Genomic DNA, 24,447 nt, shown 5'->3' on the forward strand with positions numbered 1-24,447 from the left:
TCCAGTATGTAGTCAGTATCAGAGCAGTTCTGTGGTCTTACTAAGATTGGAGTGGGGTGGGGGGGCAGAAATTTAAGGGAGAGTTGAAGCAATTCCAGTAAGTGTTATACATTCTGTATTTAAAATATATTTGTTGGGTATTTTGAATCTTTACTTCCAGAAAAAAGCAGTATAGGTTAGAGATGGGAATTAATATTGTAAAAAATGGGTAATTTGCAATACATTTTTGATGATCAACTGGTAACTGGTTGTTCCATATTAAGTTTGTTTGCATTTTTCTTCCCAGTTTTGTCACTGATAATATTCTCAAAGTTGGCTGTGGTTAGCAAATACCTCCTTATTGGTTGGCTTGTCCAGTATGGACTCATCTAATATATACTAGACTCTGCTTGGTCTTTCTCCTCAATTTCCACAACTAATTTGCCTTGAGAATTTTATTTCTCGTTCTGCTACAGACATACTGTTTTTCATACTGAAGCTCCTGCATACTCATCATTTTCTGCTTTGCTTTTATACCAAGCACACCCATATGTGCAAGTATCATTTGAATAGGGCTAATTTTCCATTTAAATATAACCATTTATACTCAGTTCTTCCGTATGCTGTGTCTACCAAAAGTCTTTCCATCTCTGTTAATGTCTACAGGAATGTTTTCATGATGTCATAATTTTGACTTGAACACAAGGAAGAATTTATATGTTCAAACACTCCTAAGAGTAATTTAACAAATAGCTGAAAACATACTAAAAGGTGGCTGCATGGTGAAGAGCAATATAAGAATAAAATTATAATGAACTAATGTTATTACTTTGTTAGTCAAACACAACTAAAAGGTGACACCTACTCATGCACACAGCATACTGCTCTGTTATTTCCTTAGTGAAGGACATCAACAAAATTAGTGGCAATCAACCCCTGAATTACTGCTAGGTCAGCTAATTTTGTTTAGTAGTGCTGTTAATCTTAAATACAGCATTGTATGTATTTTAGAGACCAAAGATAATAACTGCTACTGGCCTTGATAATATAAAAATTGATACTAGTATAATTTCAGTCACATGAAATGCATTGATATTTTTTCTTCAGAAGTTGCAAAGAGGGCATTGCTTTTGATCTGAGGGTATATAGGCAAAGCAACTTTCCATACCAAAACTGCGAAATATTAAATCTACACATTTTTATAAATTCTCCTTCAATGTTAGCCTTGCCAAGGTGAAAGAGCACTAATAGAGCAATAAGTTTCATTTCCTTTTATCTGCAGAACTAGTACAACTTTCTTGTTTTGTCAATGCAGAAAGCAAACGAAGCACTAATAATAAGCATTTTTATTTGTCTTTGAATTCTCTTATTTCTGAAAATCAGTGCATTGTCTCGAAGTAAGTTTTCTAATCTGCTGAGACTTGTTCTCCACTATTTGTAAATTATCTGATGTGCATGTAGAATGTATTGTATGAAGGAAACAGAGCAGATGATAGAGTTGTTCTGGGTCTGGAATAGGACCTAACTGAGATGACTTAGAAATTACATTATTATACACATGGGGTCAGGAACACAGAATAGGCTAACATAGGGCAGTTGCAGTATGTTTTACGGTTCCTCCAGATCAGATACCTTGACTAAGCAGCACAGTTGGTCTCTCTCTATGAACTCCAGTAAAAAGAGTTTGCAGGTGAAACGATTCTTCTTAACAGAGAATCCCACTGTAGTCTATATTATGTGTTAGCATCTTGAGAAAACAAGAGCCATATGTGCTCAGCATTTAATTTTTCAAGGTGATTTTCAATGCAGCAAAAACTCAGTGGAGGTTGCTTTACAGTATCCTTTCAGCTAATTAGCAAAGTAACATCAGTTATTGGAAGTATATTTGCTGTTGAAGTCAGCTGTGTTTTGGTTCTCTTCATTTAAGTGCATTATAGAAGCAAATGTGTTACATGATGTACATATTGAAACAGGTAAAATCCTTACCTTTCAAGCAAATTTATAGTGGCTTCATTTCAGTTTCTGAATACTGTTTTAAAGACTGAATAGTAGTGAAACGTGGAATGCAACTTTCTCCTTGACACATCAGGAATAGTCAGTTTGCAGTGCTCCCTTTAGAAGCCTATCTGGGTGAAATATAGTATTCTCTTATTTAAGTATGCTGCTCTTTAAAATAGTTATCTTCAGTTTATTACACCTCATTAGTAATCGGCATAATTCTATTTATAAGGCAGTTTTTACTTGAGTGAACATTGATATTTATATTCAAAGAACAATCCAGTTAAAAATGGGTAAGCTAAAGTATTTCACTTGCAGCTTAGCAACCTGATCAAGTTATTATTTGTTCCTCCGTTATTATAATATGCATTTCTTTTTTTTTAAAGCTGATATAAGTCAGGATAAATAGATACTTCGAAATTAAATACAAAGTAATCGGGATGTGAAGATGAAATTAAATTATCGAGTATGATGGCTCCACATACTCTAAAGTAGCTTGTTCACATGTTGTTTATATGTAGTATAAACTAGAAATTTTGAGGTTTTCATCATTTTCTTTATAATTTTAAATTGAAATAATAGGAGAAGTAGAGTTATTTTTAAATGCTTTGTCATTTACTTAAACCAGATTTTTGTGTAGCTGAAAATAATAGAATCTGTGGAGTAGTTTACATCTATGTAGATGTTCTGGCTCCTCGTTTGCAAGCTTGCCATGATCAAAAATCTGAGGTTTGTGTGCCTGCTTCTCTAAATTGATTTATGCCTCATAGCAGTGTTTAGAAAAACAACCTCAACGTCACTCAACTCGAGAAGGCTCCTTCTAATATGTGTGAGGAAGGACTATGCCTCTTCAAGTAATATTTCTCTGAGGAAGCGTGCTAGAGAGGTTTGGGGTTTTTTTTTCTTCCCCTGTAACATGGAACATTTCTGCTCATAAAAGCAATTGTGGTCTCCTAAGGAAAAAAAAAATCTGCATGAACATCCATATAAGTAAACTTATATGTCAAACTTTAGTAATTGTTTTAGTTGTGAGAAATCTGTCTGCTTGAGTGGAGACCAGAGATGTCAGTGGGTAAGGTGTGAGGTGGTTACTTCTCAGTATATACCCTGGGCTGAAAAATCTGCACGGTTCCATCTTAATTGGTGTGCTTTCAGCTGAGCTTCTGTGAGAGGCTTTTTCTAAAGAGAGATCAGGTAAAGGAATAATTTGTTTTTGTTACCGTCCAGTAACAGCCTCGAGTGATTTGTTTTCCTCCATAGAGTATTGCCTCATACATATGTACAGGTGAAGCCAGAGAAAGGGAAAATGTAGAGGAACAAATCTGGAAAAGCAATGAGATGATCCCTAGGAAAAAGGAAGCACTGGGTAGTGAGTGGTCATCATCCTGAATGTCGGAGGGACTGATGAAGAGGAAAACTGCATCTAGGTTATCTCACCCAAGCCACCAAAAGTGAATTACCTGGTAAATAGTTGTATAATTCCCACTTGCTTTGATAGACAATGAATTATGGAGTAGACATTTTACTTCAATGTTCACAGATCCCAGCCCAAGACCATCGTATTTTTAATGTCTTCATGCTGCGTTTAGAGCACTTCTCTGCCTGGTCATGATCAGGAAAATGAATGTATTCATTTTGTTAACAACAAATGTTAGATTATCAAATTGAATTCAAATGTAAGCATCTTTTACAGATGAAAAATTTCCAGTAAAAATTGAATTTTACTGATATTTCTGTATATATGTTTTTTTTTCTCTACAGATGATTCAGACCATCAGGATTCTAGTTGAAAATACAGATAGCTTATATGAGAAGATAGTGCAGTGTCAAAAAGCAGGTAAGTACAACCTGTTTTTAAAAAGTATTACAGAGAACTTACCGTATTTTTCTTTATTTCCCCAAACTTTTAATTGAGTTTATTTATTTAACCATAGGGGGAGAAAACAAAAACAAAAAAAGAGATTATTGTAATTTAGGCACATACAGTAACATTGAAAAGGACATTTCAAATCATAGAAATCAAAGATCCATAGAATTATAGCTTGACTTTGGAAATCATGAGCATTTTATATATTGACCATAGTGTGTGAATATAGTAATTTCCACAAATGCAAACATAGGATTACAGGAAATAAAGAGAATTATTTTCCTTCACAATTAAATTTTTTAACTATTTACTTCTATCTTCTCTTTTACTATGTGAGAACTTTTCCTCTTTTGTCATGGTAGGCTAATGTCTTCAAGAGCCTTGGTGAAGTATCTTGCCTTCTGATAATTACATGACAATAATTCAGATATTTCATCCCTGTGTTTCTCTAGATCTGTTGGGTGGATACTCTCTGGTTCTGCCAACTTGTTGCTATTTTATCTATTCAGAGGAAACTGGTTTTGCAGACAATTACACGTTCTGTGGCAGGCTTTTCAAACCACATGGATGCAGAAAGTCTTTTTTTTTTTTTTTGCAACTTTGTTATGACCTATTGGTCCCACAGATTCTCTGAAAGTTTTCCTGTTTCTGATATATGTTTGAAACAGATGATATAGTCAGTTCTTAATCCCTTCACAAATTGCCTCTTTTCACCTGATATTTTGTAGTGGTTTTCTCATTTGGACACAACTGAGTTTGAAGGTTTCCTTCTTATTTTGAATAGCATGTCTGATCTTGCTGTTTAATCATGCTTGTTTTCTTTTGATCTTAAGTATTTTTTAAACAATGTTATAAATTTGCTCAGAGTAGTGATGCATTGCATTTTGCATCAGAAACAGGAAGTCTGCCAGAGAGTCAGTCAAAGTGTCTACAACCATGTCTTGCGTGACTCAATCAGAACAAAAGCTTTTTACACAGAAATAAATTTTTATCTATGTGACATTCAGCATCCTGGAGCTCTCATCATCTTCCATGAATTTCTTCAATTCTTTGATCCGATTCTCTGAAGTCCTATAAATTTCAGTCTCTTCTCTTGTCTTTTCCTGAAAAGAAAAAAATAATGCTTTTCCACCCTCACCCTTCCTTTACAAACTCTTTTCTGTTAGCCGTGTCTTCTAACTCAGATCAGCAGCAGGAAGGCTTACCCACTCTGAATTTCGAGATCTCCTCTTTATTCACAGAACACATTTATCAGACTCTGTGAACTTCAGTCAAACTACAGAACTGTGAAAATACTAGAAAATTGTTATTCGTCCTGCTTCAAGCTGTCAAACATAAATAATCATAAATACCATGAGTGACAAAATATTCTTTCACGTATCTTGTTGGTAGATGCAGAGATTTACCTAAAATACCAAACTCAAAATATGTCGTGCTGCTATAAGGACATTGTCTTATAGATTTGTACACTTACTTCTTGAATCATCTCCCGTTTTTGTGTGTGCCATATTTTTTTAGCTTCATCAGTGTCTCAAGCAGTTTAGATCCTTGGTTAGAGGTAAGGCAAAAGCTAATTTCCTGTTTTACCTCATACTTTAGAATTGTTGCCCTTCAGAAAAAATTGCTTTCTACTAGCTCATATGGATTCTAGTATACTTGCATATGTCTGATTTTTCTTACAACCTTATTTTACATGAAGTGCAGCTGGGCCCAAGAATCTTTCGTTTAAGAGTGCTAAAGACTTAAAGCCCATGCTAAATAGCAAAGAGGTTTTGATCTCGTTTAAATGAGAAGCCTCCAGCATGGTGACACAAGCCTAAGTATGGATTATGTAACAGATCCTGCTATTTAGGGCAGCCTTAGCCCTGCAGAGTCAAGGTACTTTTTAAGATGTATGAGCTGAATTGAATTACCTTTTAATACCAATGTTTTTTGAAGATTTTCTTATGACTAATTGATCTTATGATTTCCGTAGATGCTACTCTATTTAATTCTGAGTAAAAAATTACACAATTTTCCTGTGTAGTTTCTTGATACGGAAAAAGCAAAATTATGCCCTTTCTGGGCTTTTTTGTTCTGTGGCTCAAAGAGTGAAAAAGCTGCTAAAATAAGAAGAAATACTCATGTAGCCAATAAGCAGTAAATTTTTTGTTGTCATGAATAGGCTTATAAGAAATATCTATTAAATAGGCAAAGTAGACTCACTCTATTAAACCATTTTCTAACTTAAGTTTAATAATAAGGCTTTTGGTCTCCTTTACGGTTCAGAACTAATTTTTAAATAAATACACCATTATTTTTTGCATAGATTGATGGCCTATTGAATAAGCAAAGATACGATACTTGAGATGACTCTTTTCAGAATTCAGGTTCTTTACTGTTAGTATTCTCTGAGAATATTTAACTGTAAACTACTCTCGTCATCCTGGTTCTTTAAAATTAAACCATATGAGAAAACTTTTTGGTTTTTTTTATATCAGCATATTAATTTCAGCTCAACACATTCTGTTCATAATTGAATAGTTATTGAAAGCATTTTAGATACATTAACTAATGAAAAGATGTAGGAACATAATATTGCTTTGGTTGCCACTGTACTTATTCTTTAACAGAATTAAGAAAAAAATCTGCATAACTTCAAAATGATTGCAGTGCCATTTATTTTCTTGCTATTAAGTCAGCTAAAGATCTTGCAAGAAAATAGAATGCAAGTGCTAAAGGGAATTTAAAGATAATTCAGTCCATCCCCTTAATCTGTTAAAGACTTAAAGTGCGCCTCTATCTTCGAAGAGTAAAGAATTTGCATGTCCAGGTCACCTTACCCCATCTCTAGCCTCCTTTGTACCCAACTCACATCATTCTGGTATTTATCTTTTGAATCTTTCATTGCATTTCTTTGCGTTATATTTTAAATACTACCTGAGCTCATCACTGGTTAAAACAGAGAACCACAGTTCAGGAATCCCTTTTGGTGTTCAGCAGTGGGAGCTCAAAAGCACATGTGATATTCCAGGTGTTCATGAAATGATCAGGAGAGCAAATAATGAGTGAACACAGTTTGTGGTTGACACGAATTATTGAATGTAATCAAATGTAGACATGACTATGAAACAGTACAGGAGGATCTTGTGACACTGAGAATTATAAAACAATGTGTGAAATGTAATATCAGTAAGGGTAAATTAATGTGTGTAGGGGAAAAAGTAGCCATGACAATACCTACAAGAAGTGGTCTCTTAAGTTTTAATTCAGGCAATGAAGTTATTGTATACAGTTCTAACAGTGTCAGTTTACTTCTAATATCATACATAAATATGCATTCCAGCACTGTGTGCTGATAATGGAGATTGTTTGTTTGTTTGTTTTTTTCCGTATGGTTTTAGAGGTATAACCTTCCCTAGTCATCTGTGCAGCCAGAACTCTTGTTCTTGTCTTCTGAGATCTCAGCTACACTATTCTTTCATCCGAGTTTGACCATTATAGTTTTGCTTTATTACGTCATTTTCCTGTTTGTTGTTTTGATGATGTCTGTCCTTATATTCATTTCTCTACTTTTTCCTCATCATACGTCAGGACTGAGCTGTTTTCGCCTTTATTGTGTTTGCTCATTTGGTAGCAAGAGTTTCCACTGCCTGATAGATTGTCAGCCATCGTCATGCATTCTATCATGTTGTCCCAGAGACTCACTGCACACATCCACCAGGCTACTTCCTTTGAATCGTTTTTTAAAATTATCCCACAAATATAGCTAGATTGACACATGCCCTCCTACCTCCTTAACCAAAATAGTTTTCATTGCTTCCTTGTACTCCCCACACTTTCTTTATCCATCTGTTCTCTTTTTTCCTCATACATAGATTTGAAGTTGTTGGAGCCAGGACTGTCTTATTTGTTCTATCTATACAGTGACTAAACCAGCAGGAACTTAGTTTATTAAATAATACAATCATAGAATGGTTAGGGTTGGAAGGGACCTCAAAGATCATCTAGTTTCAACCCCCCTGCCATGGGCAGGGAAATTCTCCACTACACCAGGTTGCCCAAAGCCTCATCCAACCTGGCCTTGAACACCTCCAGGGATGGGGCATCCACAACTTCTCTGGGCAACCTGTTCCAGTACTTCACCACCCTCAATGTAAAGAATTTCCTTCTCATATCTAACCTAAATCTGCCCTCTTTCAGTTTAAATCCGTTGTAGTAAAAAAGTACAAGTAGTAAAAGACATAAAATGAGTACATTTTCTAACACATTGTCATGGTTTAGGCTGATCCGGCAACTAAACTCCACACAGCCACTCCTTCTCCAGTAAAGTGGAGAGGAGAAAAATGTAATAAAGGGACTGAGGGTCGAGACAAGAACAGAGGGAGCACCCACCAACCATGGCCCCGGGCAGAACAGACAGGGCTTTCTCAAAACAAAACTGTTTATTAACAGTTACTTAAAAAGGACAAAGGGAAACGAAAACGGTTACTTGAGAGGATAAAGAGAAAACAAAGACAGATCTTAAAAACAACACCTCCTCACCCCCCTTTCCTTTTCTTCCCGGCTCTACCTCCCCCCCAGCGGTGCAGGGGGGCAGGGAATGGGGAATGCAGGTCAGTTCATCCAATGTTGTTACTGCCGCTCCTTTCTTAAAGGAAGAGGAGTCCTTACACCATTTTCCCTTGCTCCAGTGGATCCCCTGCTCACGAGGAAAATTCACAAACTTCTCCAGCATGAGTCCTACCCGCAGCATGCAATCCTTCCCCATTGGATTGCTCCAGTGCGGGCTTTACCACAGTCTCGGATTCTTAGGGAGTTGTGGGCACTCGCTTCGGCATGGGTCATCCCACGGACTCTAGATGCCTCACTACCTCGTCGTGCATCCCATGGTCCATTATTAACAGTTACTCGTCGTGCATCCCATGCTCCACGACCTCTCTCAGGCTCAGGCATCTCTTCCCTGACGTGGGCTTCTCCACGGACTGCGATCGGGTCTCTGCTCCACCGGGACTGTCCTGGCTGCAGGGGGGGCCGCCTGCCATCTTGCCACCGGTTGCAGGGGAAACTCAGCTCCAGCACACCTCGTCCCGTTCCATCCGCACTGACCTGGTGTTGGTGTGGCTGTTTCTCTCAGATCTCAGTCCTCTCCGGGTGAACTCAGCCCAGCGGGCACCCCGGGAGTGGGGTGCTCCCTGAGTTCCCCGAGCGGCTCCGCCGCTGCCATCCTCAGTGAGTGGTGCTGGCCCGGCGCAGGCAGCCGCCCGGCCGGGAGCCGGGGAGCGGGGTCAGTGCCCTCCTTCCCTCTCTCCTCCTGGGCAAAGCACACCTTTCCAGTTCCTTTGTCCGGACGTAAATAGGGCAATTTGCAGAGGCGCCGATTGGCTCAAACCCCAAGGGGGATGGGAGTCCGATCTGGTGGCCAACTCCTGCCACCAGAAACACACCCCCCCCATTAAACCATCACACACATACTCTGAAGCAGTCTTTCAGCAGTGTCAGAAACAGGATACGGTTTCGAGAAAGGGAATATCCAGCCATTTTGGATGCTGTCAAAGAGAAACATGATGCACAACAATATCCATTGGGAAAAATCTATGTCTGAGCTGCATGCAGAAAAAGATTAGGATGATAGCCATACAAGCACTGCAAATCCTTCTTGTAGGTGAAAATTAAAGTAATAAAATCAATTTTGTTCAAATAGCTATAATTCTCAGTTCTCCTCTGTTACTGCTTAAGCTTTTCAGCAAAACAATGTGTTTACTGAGCTGTTTCTTTTGCTATTTGTTCCTGTTGTTTTCTTTCTAAATTGGTTTTAGACTTAGGGTTCACCAAAACCAATCGTGTAAGACACAGGAAAAGTAATATTCTATGTTATGTACAGATTCGATAATTCATTAATAGAGGAAAAGAAATTGATATAATTAAATCTTGAAGAGCACTTTTGACTGAGTATATAGGCATGCAATTAAGTTTTTATTTAAATAGTGAACCAGAATGACTGGATCAGTTGTTCTTAACATTTTTGTAGTTACCCCTGACTTGAGAGAGAATTTGCAGTGTTCATGGTTTGGGTATTGTGCAGTTTACACAAGTCCAGCAGAACTTGTTAATCCATGTCTTCTGAAATACTGCCTCTCATCAGCAAGTCTTGAGTTTTGATTAGAAGCCACTGCATTTATACTGTGGCTTCATACACAGGGAGTGAGGAAATGCAGCGTTATCCATTACCATTAGACTTCATAACTGAGCGATATTTAATGTGTTTGTCTGAATCAGTAGGATGTGCTGATCTTCAAGTTAAATCTTAGAATTGCATCCTTTACTATATTTTTCGTGAAGGTCACTGGTAAAAGTAAAAAATCTGCAATATTTACCACCATCACATAAACTCCAACATCATCTACCGTGACTAAAACAGCACTTTGAGGCCTCTGTCAGCCAGTCCCCATTCTTCTGAAATACCTCCTTTTCCGGATTTTCTCCTTGTTCCCATTTTTTCTAAGAGAGCTATCAAATTGTTTTAACTCTTTTCTCCACACTTGTCACAACATCATTTTGAAGGTCTACTAGCACAATAGGCTGTCTCTAATTGTTAAGGAAATGTGTCGGTAAAGGGCATATTCAGGGCAATCTTTTTTTTTTTTTTTAATATCTCTTAACTTTCTTTCTGTATTCAGTCCATCATTTTTACCTTTTTTTTTTTTGTTTTCTGTTCTCTTTTACTCTGTCTGCTTAATTTTTTTCTACAGTTTTTTCTTCCTATTTGTCCTTCTTCCTCAAGAAACTCCACTAAGCATCTCCAGGTGCAGCTTCACAGCAGCTCAGGTTATACTGTCATTGCATATACCCCCTGGCTCTGTAATCCTGTTCCTCTCCTGTGCCTTGAATATTTTTGAAGCCACATTCTACTGGGAATGGTGGGGAGAGTGAAGAATTGCACTTAGTTTCACTTAGGTAGAGCACGTGAATAGGTGATCAGTCCATTTTCTTTGTGTTCAAATCTTTCTCTCCACTGTTATTCACACCAGTCATGCGTCATGTTTTTCATATGTTGCTCCTTGTACATAGCTCACTGTAATACTTCGGATGGTGCTGGTTTTGGGAGTAATCTGATATATTTTGCACAAAGGTGGATGATTCCTAGGATACATCTATACTTCTAATATTCTTAATGATCTCACTCTCTGCTCCCGAGGCAAACACTTTAACTAACACAGACTTTTGTATTTTTGTCCTGAGTTTTCCCCTTCACATGAAGCCTTTTTTTCCCTACTGTTAAATGCAATTCTAGCCCAGTAAAAGATCAGATTGTATTAATGATGACTATCTAAAGCTGCATGTTCAACTTTCAGCAACCTCAGTGAGCAAAAATGATTGGAAAATTTGGTTATGTACTGCAAAACAGAATGAAGTTGTAAGAAGCTAAAATAGAACTCTGTGTTTTACATAACCTTTCCCAGTACAGAAATATTTACAAAATTAATCTGTTATATTAACTTGTAGTTCATATTTTTTAGCAGTTGCCTTCTACCTGCTAAAATGATTAAAGAGGCAAGATTAATTATATCCCTTAAGATATAGGAAAGTATACTAGAGTGCACAAATATAGCAGACGTTTTATGTGCTAAGATCGACTCAAAGTCTGCGATGTTATCCGTGTTATCCTAGCTACAATCTAATCCAAAACAGACAGTCCACAGAGAAATAAACAGACTCCTTATCCTTTCCTACTGTATCTACATGTAACAACAGAACTAGTACAACAGCTGATGACTGAGGCTAACCAACAGTTCCAACCTATCTGTAGATGGGGGTTAAAAAAAAAGCTGTTACTGAAGTGTTATAATCAAAAGACAAATTTTATAATCTACGTTATTAGCTGACACGCTGACGCGTTGAACAGGCTTTCAGCTATACATTCCCCTTCTCCATATTTTAAACAATAGCAATAAACAATAATAATTACATGGTGAGGAAATGACTCTGGGTTTAACTACTTGTGTTAATTGGGCAATTTGAATGAAAAAGGTACTCAACTTCTGTGGAGCAGAAAGTGATATTTAAGAAGGGAGAAATTAAATTCCTGTGGAAGCTAAAGAGATAGTAATTACTATTGCCAGTGAAACTATTTCCTCGGCTTGGCAGGATCTGAAGACTGGGAGAAATTATGATGTGCCATAAATAATTTTATTTAAGTCTGCTTTCTAGCATTCAGTAAAACCAGGATCTTCTTTCTTTATACTTTCATTGATCTGTCTTGAGGATCAAGACTGATAAATAAAAGATGGAAACAGCAGTCTGTGGAAAAATTTCTTTCCCTCATAGCTCTGTGTTTCAGCTCTTTATTGACAGCATTCATTCATTCTCGTACATGGTAGTGGCTTAACTTCACCCGCATTCAGAAATGTCTGTCTTCAATGGAGAACTGTCCTTGTGGATGAAAATTTTCCCAACATTGGGAGTGAAATACCAAGAGTCTTCTTTTCAGAGCAAATGTTTTAATGTGTGAAGGCCTGGTTTTCTGTGTATTTTGTAGTACTGCTGTTTTGGAGGTGCACAAAAAATGATGGTGTGTGGGTTTTGTGTTTTGTAGCTTGATATGCCTTTTGTTGACTTTGGTATCTAGAAGATTAACGTTACATGTGTTCTTGAAAGTGTTTAAGAAAGATGGAGCTAGTTACTCAACTCTTAGAAGTAACTGATTTTTAATTAATCAAGGCCAAATGTCACAGATGTCCTCTTTGTAACATCATAACAGCATAAGCTTGGTGCTGCAACTACTTTGAATCTCGTCTGACAGTGATTCATAAAGAAGTTGGTGACCGTCTTATAAGTAGTTCCCCAGCATTGAAGAAAGTGTCTTATATTGAAAACTGAATTAATGTGTTTGCATATGGAACTAGATGAGTCTAAGTTGGAAGACTAAATACTAATTTAGTCCTCACAGAGAGAATGGCTTTCAGTAGGCTGTGATGCCGTTGTTGTTTGGGATGTTGAGATAAGAAGGTTATCTCAGGTATGGAATTTGTCCTTCTTTATAAAGAGTGAAAGAGCAGCAGGCACCAAAATGTATTTTCAGCCATCTAAGTTGAGGCAGTACCTGGCTGTCTGTGTCTGGGGAACATTTCCATTTGCTATGGAGATACTGCACATTGCCAAAGAAGTTGAAATAATTACAAAATACTGAACGACCAATTTAGTTAATGTATTATTTCATCAAGTTGCAATCGAAATATTTTCAGTGCAAATAATTCTCACCTGGGGCTTCTTGAAGCTGAAGCACAGCACACTCAAAATCTTCAAAGAAATACTGGTTCTCTAGTTATGATGTAAAATATTTTGAGTGACTTCAGTGGGAAGTAGGTGCTTGGAAGTACTTGAAGATCTAATCCTTGTTCCTGTTAAGAGTCAGTTTTTGCAGTTAGTAATGATGCTTAGATGATACAGAGGTGTTGTAAGTATTAATTTGTTAAAGTTCATTTTAAATCTTTGTGTGAAAAAGAATTTAAAAATCTTTTAATTTAAATCTGTAAGCAAAATATGTGAGAATTTACAAGTATAGTGACTTCTGTTGCTTCTCTAACATGATTTATTTGATTTATTGTTGATGTGATCTGATAGCCAGACTCTTTTCCCAATCACTTTTCTGATAAGCTTTGTTTCAAGAGGAAATTGTTTGTTAGGTTGAAGTACCTGAGTGTTTAAGGAATATAATCTGAAATAAAAATATTAAGAAACATATTTAATGCTGTAAAAGAATTAAAGCCCTGGCTTTCAAAGATGTGGCCAAGTGTAGCAGTTGTATGTGCAGATTAAATATTTATGTGGAAATATGTACTTACAGCATAAATTCTTTCCTAGAGTTCTTTCCTTTCCTGTATTGCCATTTAACCTACACAGTGCAGGAAGAAATATTTTAATGTATAAAGTGTTTTCTTGGATTTTTTTTCTTGTAAAAAACAAATCTGTGTATGCAAATTATTCACAGAAACTTTGAAAGCATTCGAGATGAGTGTACATAGTAATAGAGCTGCAGTATGTGATAACCTAATCAAGAGCTGTATTATATTTTCCTTCCATTTAACATTTAAAAATATTTAATGTTATTTCATTTTTATTATTTATTTATTACTGTTTTGAAAGGTGGGTTTTTTTTGCCTTTAAATCAAAGTGCTTTCCCAAGAATGAAATAAAATATATTTGGCTTGACTGAAGTTAAGTGCTTACCTGCAGTATTATCAGTGTGTATTTTATATAGGTAACGTTGTTTGCTACCCATTTCATGTTAGGCCTACTCAGTATATACATTTATTGCCGAAGTTTTACCATTGTGCTATTTAATCAATGAATTTCTTTGTTAAGAGAAAAAAATGATACCAGGAGGAGCCCACCTGCTGCGTAGTCATGTCTCAGCTAGGTTGTAAATCATGCTCTTGGCAAGAAAGCTTTCATCAAAAAAAAAAAAAGAGTATGTCAAGTAGAAATTTCACTTTAGAAATAGAGTATAACAAGTGTTACGTTCACTGTTTTTACTAAGGATTCCTTGAAAATTAGTATCTCGACTCTCAGTTAAAGAAAAAATTTAATTTTTTTTCCTGTAAACTGAGGTGGTATGCCAGGGCTTCGTGATAGTAACTCTTACAAGAGCAAACAAACGATCTGAACTCCTGCCTTACACACAAGCACTCCATGATTCGATCTCTCTTCACATCTTGATTTTAGTAAACATGTAGTTATCATCAGAATTTTCCAACAAATACGTATGTATGGTACAGTACAAAAGCAAAAATACAAATATATGGAGCTCTCAGTGACTTAAGGCTGCTTGCTTTTTTTAGTATATGCATCTTAACTAGTTTAAAAATAGCAGAATCACTTATGCTGCTTTAGGTGTCACATTTAAATCAATATACTTATCAATTAAGTATAATACCTCCGAACTGTAGTGAAAGCCCAGTAGTGAGAGGAATTGGGAACCAACTTTCCACAGGTGTCATTTCTAGTTAGTTATTAAGGATAGTGAATTTCATATGAGGTTACTTCATTCTGAAGAAATTAAGAAACTATTTTTTGCAAGCTAAATATAGTTGGAGATTAGAAACTTTTAGTAGTATCTACAATGTTGTTTCTGAATTATATCCCTAAATAAAACTTTTTTCCTGAAGATATAATGTTGACACTACAAAGTTACGCCAGGGGAAATCAGTTACGCCAGGGGAAATTTAGGTTAGATATCAGGAAAAATTTCTATACAGACAGAGTTGTGAAGTATTGGAACAGGCTGCCCAGGGAGGTGGTAGAGTCCCCATCCCTGGAGGTGTTTAAAAACCATATGGATTTGGTGTTGAGGAACATGGTTTAGGGACCCTGACAGTGCAGGGTGAATGGTTGGACTTGATGATCTTGAGGGTCTCTTCCAACCAGATGATTCTATGAAAGCCAACATATCCAATATGCAGGGCAGCAACAGAAGTGCATACATATTCCTTGTTCCAGCATTTCCAGCATCAGCAAAAGAATAACATGAATTTTACAAGCTCACATGCTTGTTAAGTTATGAAAGGTTTTGTATCTTCTGAACATATTTGTGGCAATTAAAATACTGATTAAACATCCAGGACTATAAAATAAAGCTAAGGTTCTAATCTGGAAGTTATTCTGACACGTGATACCTCAGAATTCTTATCAGCTCATCAAGTGTTTTGTATTGCCTTGTATGTTTTATTTAGGAAAGAGATTTTTCTTACTGAAGTATGTCATAGCAATAAGACACCCCAATTTCTATACTGTCATATCAGTTCTCGTTTATGAGCATAAACATTCCATCACAATATGCTGAGCATAAATTAATGCAAGTTTGAGGTCTGCCATTTAATATTATTTAGAAGATTCATCATACGGCTGCTTGAGGAAGCACAGGTCTGGAAGGTCCTGAAGTCTACTCCCAGATACAGGTTTTGGAAATGGATCATTCCAAGCTCTATTTTAAAATGAATATGAGTTTTTCGTTTGAGTCATTTCCTCCTTTTCAAGGCTGCTTACAGAACCACATCTATAGTGGTTATAAATTTTACATAAATTCCTATTTTACTGACGGACATTCATCCTAATATTGTCCTGTAGCTGAAATAATGCTTCTTTGATGTCCAAGCTCTTACCTGGCTGATGTATGTCTAGAGAGCAATTACTCCTCTTTTGGTTTTCTTTTTGCTAGACTATCCAAGCAAACTTGTATTAGTGCCCGCACATGATACAGGGTTCCTGTTGAATTGATCAACTTTATAGCACTTCTGTTTTCCTCATGCTGTATGAAATTATTGAAAACGGGTGAAAAGATTTATGCATAAAATTTCAGAAGGGCATCTTGAATCATAAGGTATTCCCAGGAGGGATGAAAAAGTGTTAAAGCCATCTAATACATATCAGGGATGGGAGAGAGGGTCAGAGAGTAGAAGCAGCTGAGACAATAATGAAATTCAAACTAAACTATTCAGCATTCACTGAGGAAACAGAAAGTGACTCTGCACTGAGGAGGAAAACTAATTACTAGGAAATACTGAAAAATTGCCTATGCTTTAAAAAACCAAATTTACTGCAATGGAGAAGGGTATGCTGTGAAATGTTTGATTATGATTGGGAAAATTTGTAGGTAGTATTTTGTTCAGTTTAAAACCAGCTGTTGAATCATGCTATTGCTATTTGTTACATATGTAACATGACTTAAATAGTTGGGATGAATGTTTCACTGAAAAGCTGGCCCTTAACATGGAAGACTTGAATCAGATTATGGAAGATGAAAGTGTTTTATTCTGTAAGCACCTGGAAATTGTATGGCTTCTGTCAGCTAGCCCTTACTTACAGTGGGATAGGATAACCAGACTTCTTAATGCAGCTTATGCAAACTGCATGTCCTAATATTCTGAGCAGAAACTCAGAAGGGAATCAAGTAATGATGTTTGAAACCTCATCACTGTCATAAGCAATAGAGTTACTACAGTTTAACAAGTTCAAGAATAGTCAAAAGTAGGACCAAAACAATCAGCCTTCCTTCAATCCCTGGCAAGGTGGTGGAGTAAATCCTTTTGGAAACCATTTCCAAACACTTGAAGAACAAGAAGGTGATAGGGGAAAGTCAGCATGGATTTACAAAGGGAAATCAGGCTTAACCAACCTGACAGCCTTCCACAATGAGGTGACGGGCTTGGTGGAGGAGAGGAGAGCAGTGGATGGTTTTTATTTTGACTTTACTAAGGCTTTCAACATTGTCTCTTGTAACATCCTCATAGATAAACTAAGGAAGTAAATAGAGGCCAGATAAGCGGGCTGTGAGGTGGGCTGAAAACTAGCTGACCAGCCAGGCTCAAAGCCTTGTGATCAACAGCATGACCTCCATTTGGAGGACAGGCACTAGCAGTGCGCCCCAGGGGCTGACACTGTTGAAACATCTTCATTTATCCCCTGGATGATGGGGCAAAGTGCAGCCTCAGCAGGTTAACAGAAGATACAAAACTTGAAGGAGGTTGCATACAGCAGATTCTTGTACTGCTACTCAGAGGGACTTTGATAGGCTGGAAAAAATGGGGTGACAGGAGCCTCATGAAGCTCAGCAAAGGGGAGTGCCAAGTCAGGCACCTGAAGAGGAATGACCCCACGCAGGCACCGGTACAGGCTGGCAGCTGACTGGCTGGAAGGCAGCTTCAGAGGAAAGGACCTGTGTGTGCTGGTGGACAACGAGTTGAACATACCTAAGGAAGTGTATTGCCAGCAGACCAAGGGAGTTGGTCCTTTCCCTCTACTCAGCATTGGTGAGGTCACATCTGCAGTGCTGCATACAATTCTGGCCTCCACACTAAAAGAGAGACACATACATGTTGGAGAGAGTCCAGCAAGGCCCTCAAAGATGGTTCATGAATGGACTGGCGCATCTTTCATATGAGAGGCTGAGAGAGCTGAGACTTCAGCTTGGAGCAGAGAAGGCTCATTGGGAATCGAGTGTTAAACACTGGGTGAGGTTGCCCAGAGAGGTTGGGGAGTCTCCATCCTTGATGATACTCAATAGCCAGCTGGACACAGACCTGGGCAATCTGCTCTGCCTGACCGTGCTTTGAGCAAGGTGATTGAACTAGACAATCTCCAGAGGTGCCTTCCAACCTCAATGATTCTATGTAAATAAGGATTTTAGTAAAGTTGACATCTCCAATCAAAAGACATTTTAGAACTGAGCTTTCTGGTGCAAGACAACAATCAATAAAAACTTCATTATAGATAAAAATCAGGTATGTCATAGGCACAAATTAAAATCCAGGAAATTCCATCTAAACACAAGAAGAACTATGGGAAAATAATGAAAGATTGGCAAGGAGGATTATAAACATGCTCAAGTGACTTACAACTGGTGTATAGCAAAATGCATATATCATACCAATTGTGTTCAGCCTTGTTTGTTAGACAAGTAGCACATCTGTGTGTAAATAACGTAGGCCTTCGATAGGCTTAACCGGCACCCTGTCAAACATGCTTGAGATTCCTGCCCTGCTGTGGGAAGGATCAAAGCACAGTGGTAAACTAAGCCTGAGTGAATTCTTGGAATACAGGCGAAGCCAGCAGGTTCGGTTATCCTCTAGCATGGACCAAGCTCTGTGGTGCTGCGTCCCCACTTGTATGCCTCTGCCTGGGTGCTGCTTCGGGGATCCCCCAGTTGGCGAGGTAACGAAAATAAATTTAGTCTTTGCATTTCATCATGGTTTTGTGGTTGTTCCTGTGTCCTGCCTGTGCTGTCTCACACAAGAACACGCATCCTACTTAATCCTCACGATCACTCAGAAACTTGTGGATGATATCCTTTTTAACATCTGCCAGTAAAAACGTAAAACATGAGTAACTTGTGCTTTTTGGATTGAGCAGGTGGTATATGCTGAAATATGTTAAGAGTGATAAATCAGGTTATTATGATGTTTGTTATTATCCAAGAGCTCTCAGGCAGTTAGAAATGACTAATGGTCTAATAATTCTAGAAGTAATTAAGCCTCGTAAAAGTAATTGCTTACTATATCTTAATTTTACTTGGAAGGAGATAGAAAATTATGTGTATTTATTAAAAAAAAAGACAGTTAACATCCAGTTATCATTCATGAATGTCTTAAAGGCACTTTTTACATGAGTTTATATGAACATATTTTTTCATTTTATTAATTTAGCTGTAAATGAAACGCTTTACCTCTTTTTTCCTTTTTCTTTTATCTCCTAAGAAGTCAGTTTTGTTTTGGAATTTAACACTTTTGTTACAACCTTGCTAATATTAATGCCTTAAATAATCAGTTCCAAGATAAATGCAAGAAAAACAAGCAGGAACATAGAAGGGGAATACCAGGAGAGATGTAGTCAACAGTTAAGTGCTGTCCTGCAGTCGTGTTTTAAAATTAAGTTGCCTATGTGTTGTGCAGCGAATATAATGCCTTCCATTCAACAGATGGAAAAACTGAGACTAGAGGTGAATAATCCATTTCAATTTATCAGGCAAGCTAGTAATAGAAACAGAAATAAAATTCAAATCTGTCTGTCCGTGGTTGCACGTTTAGACTTAGAGTAGGATAGCTTTGGTTTAGCGTGATAACAGAGGGTTGCCCAGTCTCTAAGAGATGTTGAGAGAGGTATCACGAGTGCTGTTTAAGCAGAAGGCACTTCTTTGATGAGGGTTTACATGTGTGTGCCCTGGTAGGATGATCTGACTTTGCCTCATTTTCTGAAAAGGGCACTGAGATGTTGCTGCTAACTCCCAGGAATGTTTAGCTGGAATAGAGTGGCTTTGGCAGAGCAGAAATGTAACATGGCATGAGCGTAAAGAAGGAAGATAGTCAGTGAACCAGAGAAGAGTTCTGGCTAGTAGAATATGTGGTCACCGCTGCCTCTGCGTTAGAGATACTAGGGACTTTTTAGATTTAAGAATAATATGAAATCTGCAACGCACCAATTTCACATCAATCATGCAGGCCCTCAGCATTATTCTTAATCTCTCTCTGAGCGGCTTCAGTTCAAGGTTATTATCAATCACTAGTACCCGTGGATTTGAAAAGCAATATTTATAAAGATGGAAGTGAGGTACAGAGCTCCAGAAGTTTAGCAGTATAGTCTCAGAATTCATGGTACAGATCAGAAAATCTGTATTTTCATGGTGGCTCTATAAATGTAATGTTGCAAATATGGATCTGTGCATAATCTTTCTATGATCATATTGGGAGTTTACTTTTTTGAATGATGTGAACAGGAGATGGATACTTGGAAACAATGACGGATGAATGAACTTTAATTTCTCCCCTGTTTAGAAAACTGTTTTGGGGAAGCATAGTATGAATGGTTTACTTGAGGCTGTACTCTAGGGGCGGAGTCAGCTGTAGAGAAGTGTTTGAAATAAAAATGATACAGTAGTTTAATTCAGGGGAAATATTTGCCATTTATTTTCCTTATAATAAAATTTAAAATAGTAAGAAAAGCTGAAAAGAACAATCTTGTCTTTGAATGAATTTATGAATAGTTTTTAAAATGTGTGTGTGTATATATATATATGAGAGAGTAAGGTAAGGGAATGTACAATGAAAACATTCAGTCATAACTCTTGTAATAAGACATGAGGGTGAGGTGAAGGGATTGCAAAGAATAGATACTATAATGTCCTTAAAAGTCAGTCTACTCTAGGATTGACAGCCAACTCAAGGTTGTATGCTTATTCCATAGTTAATTACATGTAAATTTTGAACCACATATACTCACTGGGCAAATAGATGATGTCAATCAGCATAGTTAAAATTTTAATTTGTAATTAAGCTATAACTTGGTTTTACACTCATAGGCGTCACTACCACTTGACAACTTTGCTCTCAAAATACCCTTTATGTTATTACCGATGGAGATCCTGAAAGCACAGTTTAATATATGTCTTCCGTAGGAGAGTTGCTGTAGTCCATGTTGGGTTGATGTGTGTACCCATGGAAGAACATTTTACTTCCCCTGTATGAAAGAAACAGTTCCAAATTTATTTTTATATGACTTGTAACAACAGCATGGAAAGCAAATTATTTTTCTTATATCTGTGCAGTGTGCTGGGTTAAAATTAAAGCTCTGGTCACTCTACTCAATGTTTAGATCAAGCTAATCTGAATTTCGCTGAAAAGTTTTGTTTTGGAGTTTGTCAAATACAGGTTTTGTGGACACAGAAGTTTACATGGGCTTGGTAAAATGTCCTTGACGGTTCACTAGTCACTCCTTCGCAGTTATTCCTTTTCTCCTCAGGGGTAAGGTGAGAAAGTTATTTTCTGGGCTGGCCCCGGCATATAAGCTGTTAGGTGGACAACTGTGATGTAAATTTAGTGCATAAAAGAGCAAGGCACAAAACAAATTTGTTGAGCTAGAGTATTTCATGAAATTACTGTTTCCATTCTATAGCAACTCACAAAATGGTTTTTACATATAGTGCAACAAATTCAGTTGTGCTGAAAGAATATTTTTGTGTAGTAAGTATTAGCTTGGCTTTATCTTTGTATGGCAGTGACCCAACAGGTACTTCAGTGTGGATTTTGGCTTAGAGAAATTTGTGTATATTGGCATGTTGTATAATGTTGCATACTACTAGATCAGGTACATTTGTGCTTGAAAAAATAAGATTTCTGAAGCTTTTTCACTATCCTTTCGCCTTATTAGTTTCAAATCACTCTCTCTGTGATCACAAAAATGCATTAAAATAGATACTATATTCCTCCCTCTCTTATTCTCTACAGCAATGGAGTTTCATGAAAACCTGCACAATATAGGAGCAAGAGAAGGCTTAAAAGAAAGAAAACTGCAAAAATCAGTAGAAAGTTTTACGTGGAACATTACAATTTTAAAGGTAATGTGTCTTCCTCTGGTTAGTTACTGTATTTTTCCATTCACAACTGACATTCTATTATTGATATTTGTCATTATTCTGTGTCACAGTTCAGCTGGGTTTATTCACTTCTAGAACCATATTCAATTTAGTTTTTGTAACTTGAAAACACAGTAGACTCTCAATGTGAATTTTTCTTCTTTTTTATTTTTGTGGGGGGTTATTTCATTTAGTTTGTCTCACATTTTCTTACAACCTTATAACATTAACAGGTTCCACTGTATTGTTGAATACATGGGTAAAACAATGAGTATTGATTTCTGTGAAGCGACTCGGGCTGGGAGGAAGCTGTGCTGTGGTTTAAACCCTGCTTTGTGATTTGAAAGGGAGCAAGAGTGTTAAGGTTAATGCAGTTACTGAAAAAGAGAAGGGAAGCTGTTGCTACTTCACTCCGTGATGAGTGATGATTAATGATACATACGAATTATATTAGTAATCCAGACTGGAGTAAGAGCTGGAAGTTCTCTTTGCATTTGGTTGAGTGCATTTGTTTATGTTTTGACACAACAGTAAGTGATGAAGTATAAAAAAGCTTTCAGCTAGAGACCTTCAGGAAACTAGAACCTGGAACAGTTCAGGTTTCTTATCGCTGGTCTTTCATCTCAGCAGGGTACATCGAAATTTATAGAGATAGCAAAACTGCCTCCCCTAATTTATTCCCTTGACACTATCCTTCTAGCCCAAATTATTCAAGTTTTGTGTTTACATCCACTAATGAATTCTTCTCTCCCACTCAAATATTTCATCACTACATTAAAGTCACTTTTAATTATAAATAAAATTATTTTCTCCCACTTGTTTTTTCATTTTTGGTTCTTATTGAAAATAGAATTCCCTGGCGCCTCTTACAGTGAGCTACTACAGAAAAGCAGTAGTACACATGTATTTTTCCAGCTTTCCATGTTAGTTTCAACTGTTAAGCTTTTCATGGTGTTACTTGGTGCTCTGATCCCCCTTGTGTTGCACTGCACAGATCCAATGCAGAGGAGAATCAAAAGGGGTGAAATTTGCTACACTGTGTACAGTTAATACATTCTAATAATATGGGTGCAGGTTCTCCTTGTAGATAAAAGGGCCAGACTATCACTTTTCCTTTTTCAGAGTGGAGTTTCCTGAAGACAGTGTATCGGATGTGTCAAGTACCATTCCTGTACTAGGCAGGGGATCAGGAGGGGGGTAGTCAGTTCAGTGGGTTTGGGCAAATGTCAAGGAAGTAAATTCTTAGCCTTTCTTTACTTTTCCGTCAACGGTATCAGATAGCAGCTTGGATAAGCAAATCTATTTTAATACTGCCTGAAACAGCAGTACCTCTGCTTTCCATTCAGAACATAAGGGTTGGCAGGGGAGGTTTGCAGTTGATGAGTGACTGAAATGTGAAGTTGTGATTTCTGCATAAGCCAGGAATTGGAGAACCCACATGGTATATCTGGCTCTTCAGAGCACCGAAGGGCTTTTGTGCATATCCTTAGGTTTAACCCGATTATGAAGTTAGAAGCCCTTCCTTTTGCAGAGATTATTGAGAAAATCTCTTCAACATTGACTCATTTTTTTTTTGTCCTCGCAGATTAAGATCCTTTCTATAAGGAAGGTACAATTTATCCCGTACTTAATACTTTATCAAAAAATTGGTGAGATGTCAAATCAGCCTGTTGTCAAAACTTTAACAGGAGGTGTTATTACAGAAAATTCTTCTATGTAGTTGCATCTTAAAAGCGATGTACAAATATTACAGTTTACATAGGCATCTATTAAGTGCTGTTACTCATGTTTAGATGTACAGAAAGTTAGAGGTTGTGGTTTGTTTCAAGTAACACATTGAACTTTTTCACTCCAGACTCTTAACTGCAGGCTGTAACCATAACTTGTCTTGCGTTACATAGTTAAATAAAAAAAGTTTATCAGTTTCTAAGACACTACTCTTCCTGTCTGAAGAAAAAGACCTGCAGTCATGATTCTGATCTAATGCTATGGTTTTCCATTGCCATTTTTCCAGTCCTCTAAAAAACATACAAGGACAAGGTTGGAAAGTGAATACTCACATTTTTTAGAGTAAAATTAATCAGGAGAGTGACAACCTGAGCCACTTTAAGAAAAAATTATTTTTTTCTGTGGAATTACCTGCCTACATCAAATTAACTTCCCTCTTGAACAGCACAAAAATAAAATCCTGTCTATTCAGTGGCCCCAAATTTTGTGATTCAACAAGGAAGACAGTTGATCAACCAACACACCGAAGGCAGTGCCATTCTTGGCTATGATTTAGGAGTTGCTGTGTGACTCTGAACAGCATTACTAAATCTGTGTGAGCGCCATCCTCAGCTCCCTCACAGAGGAATCGCAGAATGCTCATGTGGTGTGACTGATGTATTTTCCAAACTGATTAAGCTGCATTTTACCCTCAAGGTACATATTGATTTTTTTTTTTCAACTGGGACATTTTGACTCCAGTCAATGCAATGGAAACTTTGATAAAATAACATTGACAGCTTAATTCTAGGGAAACTCTTGGTTTAGAACATCTGATGTAGCTGTTAAATATCTGTGTGTGTGTATGTGTATGTGCACGCATGCATTACAATTACTATTTTAAAAGATTTTATTTTTCCTAATATGAAGCAATGTGTCCAAATTTATTACTGGCATGGTCTGTTTGAATTCGGCTGAAATATCTCTATTTGATTCATGTATGTGTATGTGCACG

General features: G+C 37.2%; 1 protein-coding gene across 1 annotated transcript in view; it reads left to right on the forward strand.

The window, feature by feature from the left end:
• Window positions 1-24,447, forward strand: part of PLCL2 (phospholipase C like 2) — a 108,251-nt gene that overhangs the window by 77,842 nt on the left and 5,962 nt on the right. The window contains exons 4-5 of the mRNA XM_086614527.1: window positions 3,739-3,814; window positions 21,598-21,707. Of these exons, the coding sequence (XP_086470653.1) occupies window positions 3,739-3,814; window positions 21,598-21,707 (186 nt within the window). The remainder of the gene's footprint in view (window positions 1-3,738; window positions 3,815-21,597; window positions 21,708-24,447) is intronic.

The sequence above is a fragment of the Tauraco erythrolophus genome, chromosome 7, assembly GCF_009769465.1.
Source record: "Tauraco erythrolophus isolate bTauEry1 chromosome 7, bTauEry1.pri, whole genome shotgun sequence".
Classification (NCBI taxonomy): Eukaryota; Metazoa; Chordata; class Aves; order Musophagiformes; family Musophagidae; genus Tauraco; species Tauraco erythrolophus.